Raw genomic sequence first — 14,605 nt, forward strand, 5'->3', positions numbered from 1 at the left:
GGCTGAGGTTGTGAATAATGCTTTCAACTCTGGTTATATAAATATCCTTCATCACTCCACTTACCGCTCCTCCGTCCACAGTCGTAGCTTGCCATGCGGTGTGTGTGTCGGGAACGCAAGGCGCTCGCTGCTGCTGCGGTGGTGCTGCGGCGTTTTCTCGGGAGACAGCTGTTGCCGTAGCGACTCCAGCTCTCGCTCATACATCATCCTCTGCTCCTCCAGAGCCGTGCGCTTCTCCTCTAAGTACTGCTTCTCCAGCACCTGGACTACGTTCTGCATGGGATCTACACACAGCAAAAACACAATCTAACAGTCATGTCTTGTCTTATGAGCTACAGGAGAAGCACCAGGCAGAGTTTATTAATTAAAGGACCAGGACAGAAAATGGAATCTACCACAGCTGATAACAAATTAAGTCATTAAATAAAATAAAATTATTCCTAACAGGTGCTGATCCTCTCATGAGCTTTAATAATGTGAAAATCCACAAAATCTAACCCAAAATCAATAATCTTATTTCACAAGGAGTTATAAATGATTGAAATATTAGTATGTATTACAGCTAAAATTATATTTTAAACATAATTTAGTTGATTGACCAAATATTCCATAGATTTACAGGAGAAAGACAATTTGTTGAGTAATTTTAGACATTTTTCAAGCACAAATGCCAAATATTCTGTGGCTCAGTCTACTTTGTTTGCTGCTTCTTCCTGCCCCTGTCACTGTAAAATGAACATCTTTGTGTTTGTGCTGTTGATGAAAAAAAGCAATTTGAAGACGTAAACTAGGAATCAAGTACATTTTGCTGTCAGTTTTTCACTATTTTCTTTAAAAAAAAGGTTGATAATGACTATCAACATTACTTTGAGCCCAGCAGTAACTGAGTAACTGTCTCAGCTGTGGCATCTTTTGTTCGTCCAACCTCAGCTCCACCCAGGCTGCATCTGACCACAAAAATCTGCATTTTGTAGCATAAAATAACTGACAGAATGGTCAGCTGGTTATTGCAGTAAACACTAGATTAGTGCTTTTCTCTTCAACATCAGAAGATGAACAAAAAACCGAGTATTGTTTTACAGTAATGGGATTTCTAAAAGATGTTATTAGCCGGAACAAGCTAGGTCAGAAACCTGAGTTGAACACGCAGTGTATACAGCTGTGGTCTGGAAGCCTAAAGGATAATGTAGATTGGAGAAGGCAGATTATCTTAATCATACCATTGTTCCCCAGAGTCTTCATTATGACCTCCATCTGGGCAAACTCATAGCTGTAGTCCTGCTCCGAAGAGGCCTCACTGGCCGTCTCCACATCTGCCTCAATAAAGCTCTCTCTGGGAGAAGCTCTCTCCAACTCCTTTAAACGGTCCCGCCGCTTTCGTTTAGGCAGATTGATCCTGCAGTGCAAAACACGACCATCTAATCAGTGACTTATTAATTTCACGACACACTTCACTGTGTCCACACTAGGGCAAGTCCTATACCTGAAGAAGTGATTGTTGCCCCATAAGATACGATCTCCGTGCCACAGATGCACCAAGGAGTCGATCATTGTTCCGTTCACGCAGGTCCTGCAGAAAACAGAGGAAAAACAATTCTACTAATGAAGTTGTCAGACGGCATTATGATCTTCATCTTCAAACTAATTGAGAGGGAGCAGGAGGGAGCTCTGATATCAAAGCGAGGATTCCTGTACAGTGAGGTCATGTGAAACACTGAGGTTCAGTCATCCATGAAGCAGACAGACAGCAGAGAGATACACAGAGACAGACGGGAGCATATTAGGAGGCAGTTGTATATTAGCTCACCTGGCGTTCCCTATGGGCATCAGGGTTACATCTCCGTCTGGGCACAGCTCCAGGACGCAGTGTTCCGGCTGGATTCCGATCCCGAACAGCTGGATGTCCTGAGACGTGTCGGCGCCCACACGCGTGTGATCCTACACACAGGTGGAGCATAGATTTTACAAACAGATCTGAAAATGATTACGCCTAACATCTTGTTCCAAATGTCAGGTTACAACCTCAAGAGATGCAAACCGTTTACTGGAGCATTTAGTAAGTTGCAAAAAAATGAAACTCTTTTATTTTCACCAAGTGAAACTTGGAAATGTTGTACTTCATGAAGAGAGACGTGAATTGAAGTCTTACACAGGAATGTTCAATGTAACTGTTTAACGTGACCTGTGACCTTGTTTTAGGTTGTTTTATGACCCGTGTAAGGTATTGATTAATCACTGAAGGTTATTGCTTTCATCTCTGGGAAGTATTAGTGCAGGAGGGCATAAATTAGTAATTATCAGAGTGAAAACACACCCCCTGAGACAGATAAATACCAAGCTTTTATCCTAAGACATGGAGTCTTCCCCTTGTAACAGACCTGCGTGTTGCTCTGTGAATGCTCCTCTTGTACGAGATTAAACCCTTGTTTGAACTTTGAGCTGACTCCAATCTCCTTCCTCCAGTTCTACATTATCGCAGAATTATTTTAACAGAAACCAAAGGAACACCAGGCCTGAAGTGAAAAAAACTTGTGTCTCTGTCATTGCATGAGTGGGCGTTGTTTAAACAAACATCCCTACTTCTAGAGGATGTCCTACCCCGCAGCGAACTAACCCACTTCACTCATTCCACACTGATATGCCAGGCTGGCCTGCAGAAGCCAGACAAAGGCCTGTTGTTGTGCACAGGCTGCTTTCTCGCATGCCTCTGCTCTTACAGGTCCAGCTAACTGGTTGCTTGTTCCACTTCAGTGCTTTACAGAGTCCAGGCCTGCTCTTACTGGACGCCTCTCAGCTCTCACAGCATCATCACTGCAGCAGATCACTGAAACATTTGTGCCGGGTTCAGGGCCGGGGTCGACGGTAATATTACGGCTGTGGCATGTGAGGGGGCGAGGTGGTGGGCCTGTGTCGTTAATGATATATTGTAACACCAATGAGTGAATGAGTGTGTGACTAACTGGCTCTTCTGATGAATCTAATCTTGTAGCAACCCCTCACTGCTTAACTTCTGTACAAACTTTATTATGTGTTTTTGCCTTGTCACTTTTGCAGGCACTACAGACAAAAGGTTACAGCATTTTCCACAGACAGCATGGCAACGTGTCACTAAGACTTTCCATCCATTCATTGCCTTCAGTCATACAATTAATAATTCATGACTAGTGACAGACATGACAATGTCAGTGTGTATCTGTGCCATCTACAAAATTTCCATTTTATTCAGCGGCGCCATTAGAAAACACGAGTGTTGACATTGTTATGTAGTACTGAGAGCAAGGTCGACGACAATCCACACCATTTTCCTCCTAGAGCTGAAAAAAAAAAAGATTAACTAGCTTTTATTTTGAAACACTTGTGTGTTGTGACAGTGCTTCCTCCTGTCACGGTTGATTGACATTGTGATGTTTGAGGTCAAAGCGTCTGTGCCGACTACAACTTAAGTCGTCACTTTGGGACGAAACAAGCAGAGAAATATGGAAATTTGTCGGAAGATGAGAAGGTGAGGAGCGCCAGCGAAGCTCCAAAAGCAGCAAAGACTATTTTGGAAGCATAAAGAATACAAATAACATATATATATATAATTATGTATATATATATATATATATATATATATATATATATATATATATATATATATATATATATATATATATATATATATATATATATATATATATATATATACATAATTTAAAATATTATACTTATGTAGAAAAATACTGGTGATCTATACTGCGCATGTCTGTAGTCAGGGTAAAAAAAGGCAGGCTGTAACCATGGTAACAATTGCGTGACAGGGTAACACAAACTCCTTGCTTCCTGCATTGGGCACGAGTTGGGCTCGGATGTAAAAGCAGAACTCCTTTGAAGTTTGGGGTGGGCGCGGGTGCTACTTTCTCAGACTTGGTAAAGTGCACTCTTGTATGGGTTTCATTTAACGTCTTGAAATTAATTTGCATATACTGAAAAAGCATGTTTTTTGTAATTTCTCCAGTGTGGTCACTTTTGGACTTTGTAACAAATGACTTTACATCCTGATGTACTAATGACAAAAGGCAGCAGGGGGATGGTAGTGGGGACTGTGCTGTTGGATTATCACACTGTGAAACTGTATTACCTTCAGGTAGTAGACTAAAAGCTCATTCAGGGCAGGATCTGCGTTCAGATTGACCAGGAAACACTTGTCTTCACCCACTTTAATCCCTGATGTCTCCAGAGAGATGCCCATGCTCTCTAGCTGCTTCTGTCGTTCCTGTAAACACAGATAATATAAGTGTGACTGTATGTATAAATATGCTAAACTAAGAAGGAACGGTTCTGGAGTCGTGTTTATGACTAATGCTCGTACTGTGGCGATCTCCTCTGTCTTCCTCAGCTTCTCCTCCCAAGTGACGGTCATCTCCTGAATGAGTTTCTCAGACTCGTGCAGTTTCTCCTTCAGCTCAGGAGCCTTCAGGGACTGACGGGAACATTAGAGGAAAACAATCAACTGGATCGTTGTGTCATTGATGACAAATCTTGACATGGCTTTGTTCGTAATTTGCAAGCTCCTACGGTCCACCTAAACCCTCCTCTTACCTCAGCCTGAGAGAGCTGAACTCTGAGCTTCTCCACCTCCTCCCTGAGCTCTCTGATGATCCGAGCGTTGGGGTCTTCATTCACCACAGCGTGGTTGACGATTCTCTTGGCTCTGTCTGCATACCGGAGCGTGGACAGGGTCTCCTCGTAGTTATCAGCCGCTGGGCTCACTGTGGCTATCATGGCTGTCTTGCTGTTGCCGCCAAGATTATCCTGAGGACACGAAAAGCAAGTTGAAAGAAGCTAATAAATCTTTCCATTCGGTCTGCGTACATGGTGCAAATGTTGCAGCAACAAGCAAATATTTCTATTGAGTGTGTCAAATTTCAGCACTTCGCAAGCAATGAAACATCATTATAACCATAGACTGACTATGAGGCAATGAGCCCCAGGGTGCAGATATGTAACCCCCCCCACCGACTCTGCTGCATAGGAGGACACAAAGACTTTGTGACTGTGGCAGGCGGCTTACATTTCTATGCAGTTTCTCTTCATGGTCACTTTGAGTCAGTTGATTTGTTTCTCTTTGTTTTCTTTCAGTCTCTGTGGTCATATTGCATCTATCTGTCTATCTGCATCTCGGTGGTCATTTAGCCTGTCATTTTGTCTCTTTCTGTAGTTGTTTTGTGCCTCTTTGTGCCTTTTCATTTAATTTCTCTCTAGTCTTTTTGTGCTAGTTTTGTCCTATTTTTGTAGTTATCTTGGGTCTCTTTGTGGTTTGTTTGCTAATTTTTGTATTTGTTTTTACAAAAGTTTTGTGTTTCTTTGCTGTCAATTACTGTCTCTTTGTAGTTACTCTGTGTCTCTTTGTTGTCACTTTGAGTTAGTTGCTTTGTACCTCTTTGTAGTTCCAGTCTTTGTAGTTGTATCACACCTCTCTATTCTTATTTGTATACCTTTGTGCTTATTTTGCTCCTTTTTGTCATTTGCATCTCTTTGTAGTTGTGTTCCTCTTTCACACCCCTTTGTGTGTCTTTGTGTGTCTTTGTGTTTTACCCCTTTTTTGTCATTCCCTATCTCTTTGTTGTTGTTTAGCATCTCTTTATGTAGTTTTGTGTATCATTGTGATCATTGTGATCATTGTGAGTCTTCTTGTGGTCATTCTATTTTCTTCTCTAGACATTTTGTGACTCTTTGTTTAGTTTTATGTCTTCGTGTCTCTCTTTGTAGATCTTCTGGTGTATTCGCAGTCATATTGCTTTAAGCGTGTTTTGCCCCTTATTTTTTATTTAAAAAAATCTTCTAATGTATCTTTGTGATCCTTCTGCATCTCTCTCTGTAGTTGTTTTGTGTCTCGTTGTAGTTACTTTGCTCAGCTTTGTTGTCATTTTACAGCCTCCCTGTGGTGGTTTTGTGTCACCTTGTGTTCAGTGTATGTCTCTGTGTAGTCTGGTTGTGTCTCTGAGAGAAGCTGGAGGAGGGGCCCTGGGCAGACAGTAACAAATATGCGTAGTATGTGTTTCATACCTTCAGTAACCAGGTGAGGACTGAGTCTCTGTATGGCACAAACTTGGCCTTCCCCTTTCCTGCAGACTGATCCGCCAGGGCAGAAATCACACAACCTAATGTGGTGAGAGACCTACAAACACACCCAAAAATCCATCAGAGCCATATCAGTGATAACATATCAGATGGTTACCTGGACTTCAAACATCTGCATGCCTCTCATATGAAAATAAATCCCCACTTGTTAATATTGCTGCCCTCTTTGAGCCTCTCTCCTGCAGCTCCGGTCTTGGACACTCGCTCACTTCCTGCCAGGTCAACCAGACTCATCTTGCTCACTTTCTCCCCCGAATTCTGTTTAACACATCACAACATGACCGAAACAGGCAGCCAGGCAGTGTTTACTGTACACACACACAGATGAGGTCACTGAGGACTTCATGGTGAAAGTGGCTGAAAGGGAAGAAAAAGACTGACCCCAGACTGAAGATCATACAGTGTTTGTGTAACAATGATACTGAAGACGGCATGCGATCGACTGCTCTCCTCGTTCATGTTGGTGGCTGCAACTGTGCGAGATTTGTTCCCCTCAGACATTAACACCTCGATGTCCTAAACAGGCAGAGACAGAGGAAAACAGACACAAACTGAGTACATTTAATTGGATTTAAACAAAAACTTGAATATGAATCATTATGATAACAATAAAGTCAGACAGTATTCACATAATGGCTGTGTGCCATGTGATTTAGCCGGGTCACAGCCGGCAGCAGGCCAAGCTTGAGGGCAATGCACTGGACTAATATCAGGCCGAGCAGAGCACAGAGCAACAGGGTGGAGATGTCTAAACTTAATTAAGGAAGGCCCTGCCAAGGCTTGGCATACAAACTACACGAAATCCCATGACTGCATCCCCACATGAGGAATATGCATCATTAGAGCCTCAGCACTTGGGAGGATTTGAAACTAAATGCTTATTCCGAATGTAAATCAGCTGCTTCACAACTGGGGATATGATATAAAGGCATTTCTGTTGCGTGCTATAAATCACGTCTGTGCTTGTGGGAAATATGAGCCCTTTGGTCAGTGATACAGGGTGGATTCAGCTTCGCGGTGTAATGACAGAAGGGTAAAAAAAAATAAAAAAACACACCTCAAAGTTGGTCACAGCCAGCTGAGACAGACCATCCACATATGGACCCAGGACTTTGTGTTCCCGAACTTTCAGGGACTGTCGGCTCCTTCAAAAACAGAGAGAGCAATGAAGTGAGTGCGAGAAACAGAAGAAAAACAGAAAGGAATAATTCTCTGTTTGAAGTCTTTTCATGCCACACGTCTTAGCACTGAGCTTAAAGGTAAAAGCATTCCCTTTGATCTCTGAGTGCATGTTTAGGATGCATGAAGACATAACTGAATGCTTCAGGATTTTGAGACGACTCATTTGTCCTCCGCTTGGAACATTAAATCAAATTCATTATTGGGAAAATTAGGAACAGCCTCTTGTTGGTCTTTGGGAACAAACCTATTTCAGAGTAACTTCAATTCATTTAAAAAGCTGCATTTGTTTTTCTTACTACACTGTACTACATATGGAAATGACTGGAATGAAATTAAGAACGTGCACTACAACTGCAATAAAACGTTAAAGGGAGTTTGATGCCAGGTCCTCACACGGAGAGTAAACATTCTCGTAAAAAGCCTCAGAATTTCTTAGAGAACTAGTCTGCTCTGCAGATCTTATATAAAAGACCAACGCAAACTTCCTGACGTCTCCAGCCTTCCTGTGGCTTTCAGTCTCATGTCCACTGGTTCCTACCGAACACAGTATTTTATTGTTATATCTTGATAAGGTATAAGTGTTGTTTTTTTCCCAGTTTTAAAAGCTGCATTGACGCAAAGCGATGTCATTTTCGGAACCTACCAGACTGTTCTAATTGTTCTCATACTTGTCTTTATACTCTGAGTCATTCTATCCACATTACTGATGATTACCGATGATGTTCACTTTTGCCGGCCCGTCCCAGCATTATTGAAGTACTTCTGAGGAGATTTCAAAATAAGATATCATTTTTAGGTCATATGGCCCAGCCCTTAGTGTCACTAAATTAGAGTTCACACTGCTGAGAATTATTTTCAGCAGCAGATTTAGTTACTTTAATGTATCATTTGGGCAGTGGAACAGTGTGTGTGGGACTAACTAATCTACAGTGTTCACCATAAAGAAGCAACATGTCATCAAGCGCATCAGTGCGGCCCAGTGATTTGGACAACAATGGAGGTGTATGAGACAGAGAGATAAACTATATCGAGCTTTTTAAACACAGGCAATACTTGTTAGCAGATAAAGTAATTGCTGATTTCCATATTGTGATCGTATTTGGACTCTAAGACGATGCATGATCAGATAGACTTCCTCGATAACAATGTGTGTTTTTGTGTGAGCTGTGCAGTGCTTTTGGCTCCTCACAGCTAAACATTGCACTAAAATATGTGTCTGAAAACATCTGAAGTGGGAAAGAGGTAACACAGTAGCAGCATCTTGGGTCATAGTTTATCAGCACTGCTTCCTTTTGACAGTGTGATTAGAGTTTGCTAAGACGGCCTTCTCTAGATCCGCCTGTCTATCTCATTCCAACTTTCGATACTTCTACATTTTTAACTTATGTGCAGCTGGAACAACAGCCCCAGAGCCAGCTAAAGTCCACCAGATGACTGCAGCCTTTTGCCTGCAAATGAGAAGGGAGCTCTGGGTGCAGGCGCCGTTCATTTGCATACTACCCCCATTGTAATAATACATCCGGTTGAAAATCGGCAGAGCTGTTTCACTAGATGGTGCAGGTGGGTACACTAAAGCTCATCTACACCTGGCTCTCTGCCAGATGTTCAAGAGAAATCGTATGGATCAATAAGACTCAGTGAACCTCTCTCCCCGGCTGCAGAACGACTAAGGGTCGCAGAAACCAGGTTCCCGGCTTCCACTCTAGTCATCAACCACCCACTGCTGCAAACAAGAGGATACAACCCACGAACAACTCAGTGTGAAAGATATCCTATTTACACTTGATTCTACACTAGAGCCAACGTTTAATCCTACAAATCACCGAGCAAGATAGACGGGGAGATCAACAGAGTGTAAGAATTGTTATATAAGCGAGAGGAAGTCGCCATCGAAACGGCTCTGGCTGCATCTTCAGACATCTGCAGCACACAGAGCGCTCCACTGTAGTCCCTCTGTGGGGCTCAGCTCACAGGCTGCTCAGACCGCTCTCCTACTCGCAGCTACACTAACAGATGTCCCTGAAACACACTCTTCCACAGTCCGTTCTTCCCTGCAGTCCGTCTGCCAACCCACATCAGACCACGGAGGCAAAGAATGCAGCAGTGTCAGAGGACGGTGCTGGCCGCTGCTCTGCAGGAAATGACTGGGTTGAGCTTCCTACTCACATCATTCTGTCGCCGCCATTCGTCCGCCATTCGGGCTACTAGACACAACAGAGCTATAAACAGAGATGTAAACTAACACAAAGTGGGAGCTGGCAGAGAGGTCACTGCTCGTGCTGGAGCCGGAGTGAATCAAGACTGTGGAAATGACGTCACAGTTTGTGCAGCCAGCTGTGGATGTCACCCCTCAGGCCAAAAGCATTACCAAATCATTAGCTCATTATATTCACATGTACTTATTCTGGAGAAGACCACACATGAGACTCACCCTTTGGGATCGAGTAGGTCACGGACCTTCTCGTTGTAGATCTCCATGTAGGACACCTCCACCTTAAATGAGTGGGCCTCGTTTTCCTCCTTGTGGACCCTCTCAAACAGTGAGCAGCAGAGCCGAGGGATTAAACCCGGCTGCTCCCCGTTCCCCATCATGGAAAAGGACTTGCCTGAACCTGGATGTGCATTGGAGAGTAAAATAATGATTTGATTTTATTATAACATTATTGGATTCTGTTTTTATTTTGCTGTTGTGTATATGTTTTGAAAGGTGATATACAAGCAAAATTCAAATTTTGATATCAGAAATGATTTCACTAAACTGCAGAAAAATGGTTGTCCCGATCATGTTATAACAAATTCTCTACATGTTGAAACAGTACAAAAAGTCTACAGCCATGCAAGCTGCTGCCTGTGAAGCTGCACTTAGAAAAGATGGTTGTTTGAGCTGAATGCTAACGTCAGCATGCTAACAAGCGTCAATGACACCGACAATACAAACACGCTGCTGTTTGGTAGTAAAAATGTTTATCATGGTCACCATCTTAGTTTAGCATGTTAGCATGCTAACATTTGCTAATCAGCCTAAAACAACAACAATTATGGCTGAGGATGATGGGAGGAACATTCGTGTGTCAGCTATTATGTCATAAAGCAAAGCATTTGACACATTTAAAAGTTTTGACCTGATGATGGTGTTAGGGAAAAAGTCCGGGGATCACTTAAGTTAAAATTCATCCTCTTGGAACCAAGAACGTCTGTGAATTACTTTGTAACTATCTTTTGAAAAGTACTATACAAATAAAAACACATTTTTTATTTCAGAAATGATCTTGTTGATTCATTTTGAGCCAATCTGCAGAAAAAATGTCAAGAGTCAACAGCACAAATGTTGACCTCATGATGATAGAGTATAAATCAGCTTACAACAACTGTCATTTAGATTCACTGTCTGAGAACCATTACTGACTGGACAGTATGGACCAAATTCGTTGATGAATGACCGACTGACTATTATCTATCCCCTCAAACTACTTCTTGATTAGACTAATACTGCTTAGAATTCAGCCTAAATACCATTTATATCTGGTTCCCATCACAACTAACTTTTTTTCTCATTCATCAGGTGACTGAACACTGAAATATTTCTTCTCCTCTCTTCAAACTTTTCAGTAGGTGTGTCTCTTTACAAAGCGTTTCCCTCTTTGGCAGGAAGCGGGATAAAGGAACTAATTTGATTCATGGAGAGGAAGGATATAAGTAAAGTGATTCACCAGTGTGATCAGAAATACAAGTCTTCCTGTTCTTCCTGTTTTAAAGTTTTTCTACGGACACCTCTCAAGACAAGTTGACCTGCGAATATACTTAAAGACTTAACAAAGTAAAAAAAAAACACATAGAGTGACTCAATGTAGATTTCATCTGGATTTTCAGTTACCTGTTTGCCCATAGGCAAATATGCAGGCATTATATCCCTGGAATGCATTTTCAAGTATTCCCTCTCCAAGGCACTTGAACACCACCTCTTGACCTTTAAGACAAGGAATCAGTCACCATGGAGATTATGTAAACAGATAAAACATTCGGTTAGTATTCTTAGCTGTCTGGTCTGTATTCTTGAAATTAATTCAGAGAAACGTATCGAGAAGGGGCTACTAAACAAGTAACAGTGAACACTACGATTCATGAAAGGTGAGAGATTCCTGTCTGGCCGGGTGGAAAATGCCAGGCTGTGTAGAGAAATCTCTTGTGTTGCTCGCAGTTGGGCTCCAGCTGAATGGGACAGCTGTTTAATGAGCTAAATAAAGCTGTGGCCCGGGCCCTTGAGGCAGCCCCTTCACTGAACAGACTGCCTTGTCGGTTCAGCACAAAGCAGATGTAAGCACGACATTTGCAATGAGGAAAATATCTACGTTGATTATTATGTAAATCTTCCTTGGACATCTTTTTCTATGGATGTTACAAAAACTGTAGCCGTAACCTTTTCAGGGCAGCGCTAATTAGAGAGATAACAGAGGAAGAGAATGGTGGCTGAGGAAAATTAATTCACCATGTAGGTGGGCACATGATGAATTAAACACTGGTGGATGATTATATCAGTACAACATGATACAAATACAAATGTCCAGTATTCATTACACAATTGTTAATTAGTAGTGATTACAATATATTTTAAGCAAAACTAGGACAATATCTTAATATTGATCGATCTGCTGATTTTATCAATTAATCCATTTTTTTATAAAATGGGAAAAAATGGGAAACACGCTTCCAACAGTCCAAAACCCAAAGACTCTTCATTTTCTTTGCGAACAGCAGCCAATCCTTACGTTTAAGAAGCTAGAACAAGCAAATGTTTGACATTTTTGCTAAAAGAAATGACTGAAAGATAACATGATGATCAAAATAGTTGGTCATTCAGTTGACCAACCGATTAAAGGAGATCTAATGTGCTTTATATATTTTTTGTTTTATAAAGGATCTAGTGCATGTAAAATATCTCAAAAGTTAAAAAGGTCAAAGTCCGCACCAACAGAAGCTCCTCTCTCCCGCAAAAAACAGTGAGTTTGTGACATCACACTACGTCACAGTCCCACACTTGTATAACTCATGCCCAGCAGCTTGTTTGGCACATAGGGTTAAATTAATTTAGCACAGTTGCTCTGTTGTTGTTAGTGGTGTTGGGTCAGGCGTGTGTGAGCCGACCAATCAGAGCAGACTGTGTATTCTGTGTATGTAGGAGGAGAGGACTTAAAGAGACAGGAGCTAAAACAGAGCATTTCAGACAGAGGGGGAATACAATGCTGCATTGCTAGACAAAGCGAGAAAGCTGATGTGTTTTTTGAGCATTAAATCCTCTAAACTTATTCTAATAGTAACCCCAAAATGAAATTATTAACCTGAAATTCTTATATAGTGTTCGTTGCAGTTCTGCACAAACCCCGTAATAATTGTATTGTTTTGAGACAATGTAAAGACTTGATGGATTCACTCGTAATGCAAATGACCAAAGACACAAACCATGCTTTGCTTTGCATGATGCAAAAACAATTTTCCATCAAGTAGGGTGTTCCCCTGCACTACTGCTGCACAGAGCTCAGCAGGTCTTTACACGGGACATGATTTGACTTCTTTAGCGATGAGTAAAGGATCAGTTTCACAGCACTGATGACTCACCGGCATATTTGGGAACGTTGGACTCATCCATGGACCAGAAACAGTGGTCAAAAGCGAACACCTGCAGAAGAGACAGCACAGGGAGTGTAAACACAGAGTTCTCACCTGTCAGAGCATGTACAGCAAAACACAACCTGATCTTTCTTAGCAGTGGTTCCTCTGTAGTACAAAAACAGGCTTATTGTGCTGTATTGTAGCATGCCACCCTGCAGTAAATCAGCAGGACTGAGCCTGTCCGAGTGAGCAAGATGAAGTCTAACTGAGCATTGTTCGAGGTAATGCTCGTTAAGACCGCGCCGTGACTGTCTGCACAAATCCACTGTTAGCTGATGCGTGTTTTTGTCATAGCGGCTGGAGTTAAATTAATTCATAAATCAGGGTCAGCGCTCCCCACAAGAAATTCCAGCACCCGGTGACCCTTGTCTCCAAGGAAACGGGGCCGTAGCTGCTCCCGGCAGTGCAGGCTGGCTCTCAGCCCTCAGCCCTAGGCGCTGGGTCTCACAACGCGGACTTCAGCAGCAGCAGAGAACCCTTGTGTCCCCCGGGCACCTGCATAAGCTGTGGATGGACAACACACAGAGAGGATGCTCTCTGGGGAGGAGCAGTGGCCTCTTTCACCAAGGACCCCGACTCCTCACAGACAGACCAGCTCCTGTTACTGTATACGCTGCAAATCCGCTCAAAAACCCATGAGTCTAATGGTCCCCTTCAAGATGATCCTTTAAAGAAGTTACAATATTATATAGAAATGTGTTATATACATTTTTTAGCTGCTCCTAGCAATGCTGAGAAATTGATGACGTATACGGAGACTGAATGATGTGACCCTACGGTGGCTCTCCGTAAAAGCAAACTGGTTCTTCAAAGCTTCACCAACTTACGTACTTAAAACCAATAGTTTTACTTGCAACTGAGTAATATTTGAATAACGTAACTGTACTCCTACTGTTATAGTCTTATCCCAGCTCAGACACTTTTTCAAGATTGCAATGTCATCCTGCAGTGGAAGCACAACATTGCTGCACATTACAACTTCTGGCATTCAGTGCAGTCCTGCTGCTCTGCCAAAGCACTTTCCCTTGCACAAATACCCCAAATAATTGAGCTCCTTTCTAATCATAATAAGGGCTATTGGCCAGGGAACCACTGGTTGCACAGTCAGAATGGGAAGCACTGAGATCACTCGATGCTTTGAAAGCAAGACCTCCTCTTGTGACTTCACACAAGTGAGTGGGTGCCATTCAAAGGAACAAAAGTGCCATCATTCTCAATTAGGGCTGGTTTGGTAACTAGGGCTTGATTCTCCTCTGGTCCATCTCTGTCCAGCCTGAGGGTGTGACTGCGCAGCAAATTGTTCTTGATTGGACAATTACTATTAATCAGCAGTACAAATAATGATGAAGCGGAAAAGCACAATGCCCTTTTTGTCATTTCTCTTATGAAAACTGGTCGAATGTGCTTGGACTGCAACCTGCCCTGGGAGAGGGGGAGAGGGAATTTGAGTGCCACTATAAGTTAGCAGACAGCCACGTGCTTGTCTAGCTGACGGGTATTACAGGGGTAAATCAGGTTCATGGGCCCCAGAGACCACGCACGCCTGTGGCCCACGTTAACACTCTCCCCAGTCCCATCAGCGGCCTGAGTGCACTGAGCACAAAACCCAGTCCCTGGTGTGTGAAACATCTCT

At 42.5% G+C, this 14,605-nt stretch overlaps 1 protein-coding gene across 7 annotated transcripts in view; it reads right to left on the reverse strand.

Moving 5' to 3' along the window:
* kif13a (kinesin family member 13A) overlaps positions 1–14,605 on the reverse strand; it is a 44,012-nt gene that overhangs the window by 15,103 nt on the left and 14,304 nt on the right. For all 7 annotated transcript variants that reach the window (XM_030393534.1, XM_030393532.1, XM_030393536.1 and 4 more), the window contains exons 4-17: positions 12,919–12,979; positions 11,180–11,272; positions 9,737–9,917; positions 7,181–7,268; positions 6,505–6,639; positions 6,269–6,381; positions 6,049–6,160; positions 4,582–4,794; positions 4,352–4,462; positions 4,121–4,255; positions 1,808–1,938; positions 1,484–1,570; positions 1,221–1,396; positions 65–284 (exon numbers count right to left, since the gene is read on the reverse strand). In XM_030393534.1, the coding sequence (XP_030249394.1) occupies positions 65–284; positions 1,221–1,396; positions 1,484–1,570; positions 1,808–1,938; positions 4,121–4,255; positions 4,352–4,462; positions 4,582–4,794; positions 6,049–6,160; positions 6,269–6,381; positions 6,505–6,639; positions 7,181–7,268; positions 9,737–9,917; positions 11,180–11,272; positions 12,919–12,979 (1,856 nt within the window). The remainder of the gene's footprint in view (positions 1–64; positions 285–1,220; positions 1,397–1,483; positions 1,571–1,807; positions 1,939–4,120; positions 4,256–4,351; positions 4,463–4,581; positions 4,795–6,048; positions 6,161–6,268; positions 6,382–6,504; positions 6,640–7,180; positions 7,269–9,736; positions 9,918–11,179; positions 11,273–12,918; positions 12,980–14,605) is intronic.

The sequence above is a fragment of the Sparus aurata genome, chromosome 17 (assembly GCF_900880675.1).
Source record: "Sparus aurata chromosome 17, fSpaAur1.1, whole genome shotgun sequence".
Classification (NCBI taxonomy): Eukaryota; Metazoa; Chordata; class Actinopteri; order Spariformes; family Sparidae; genus Sparus; species Sparus aurata.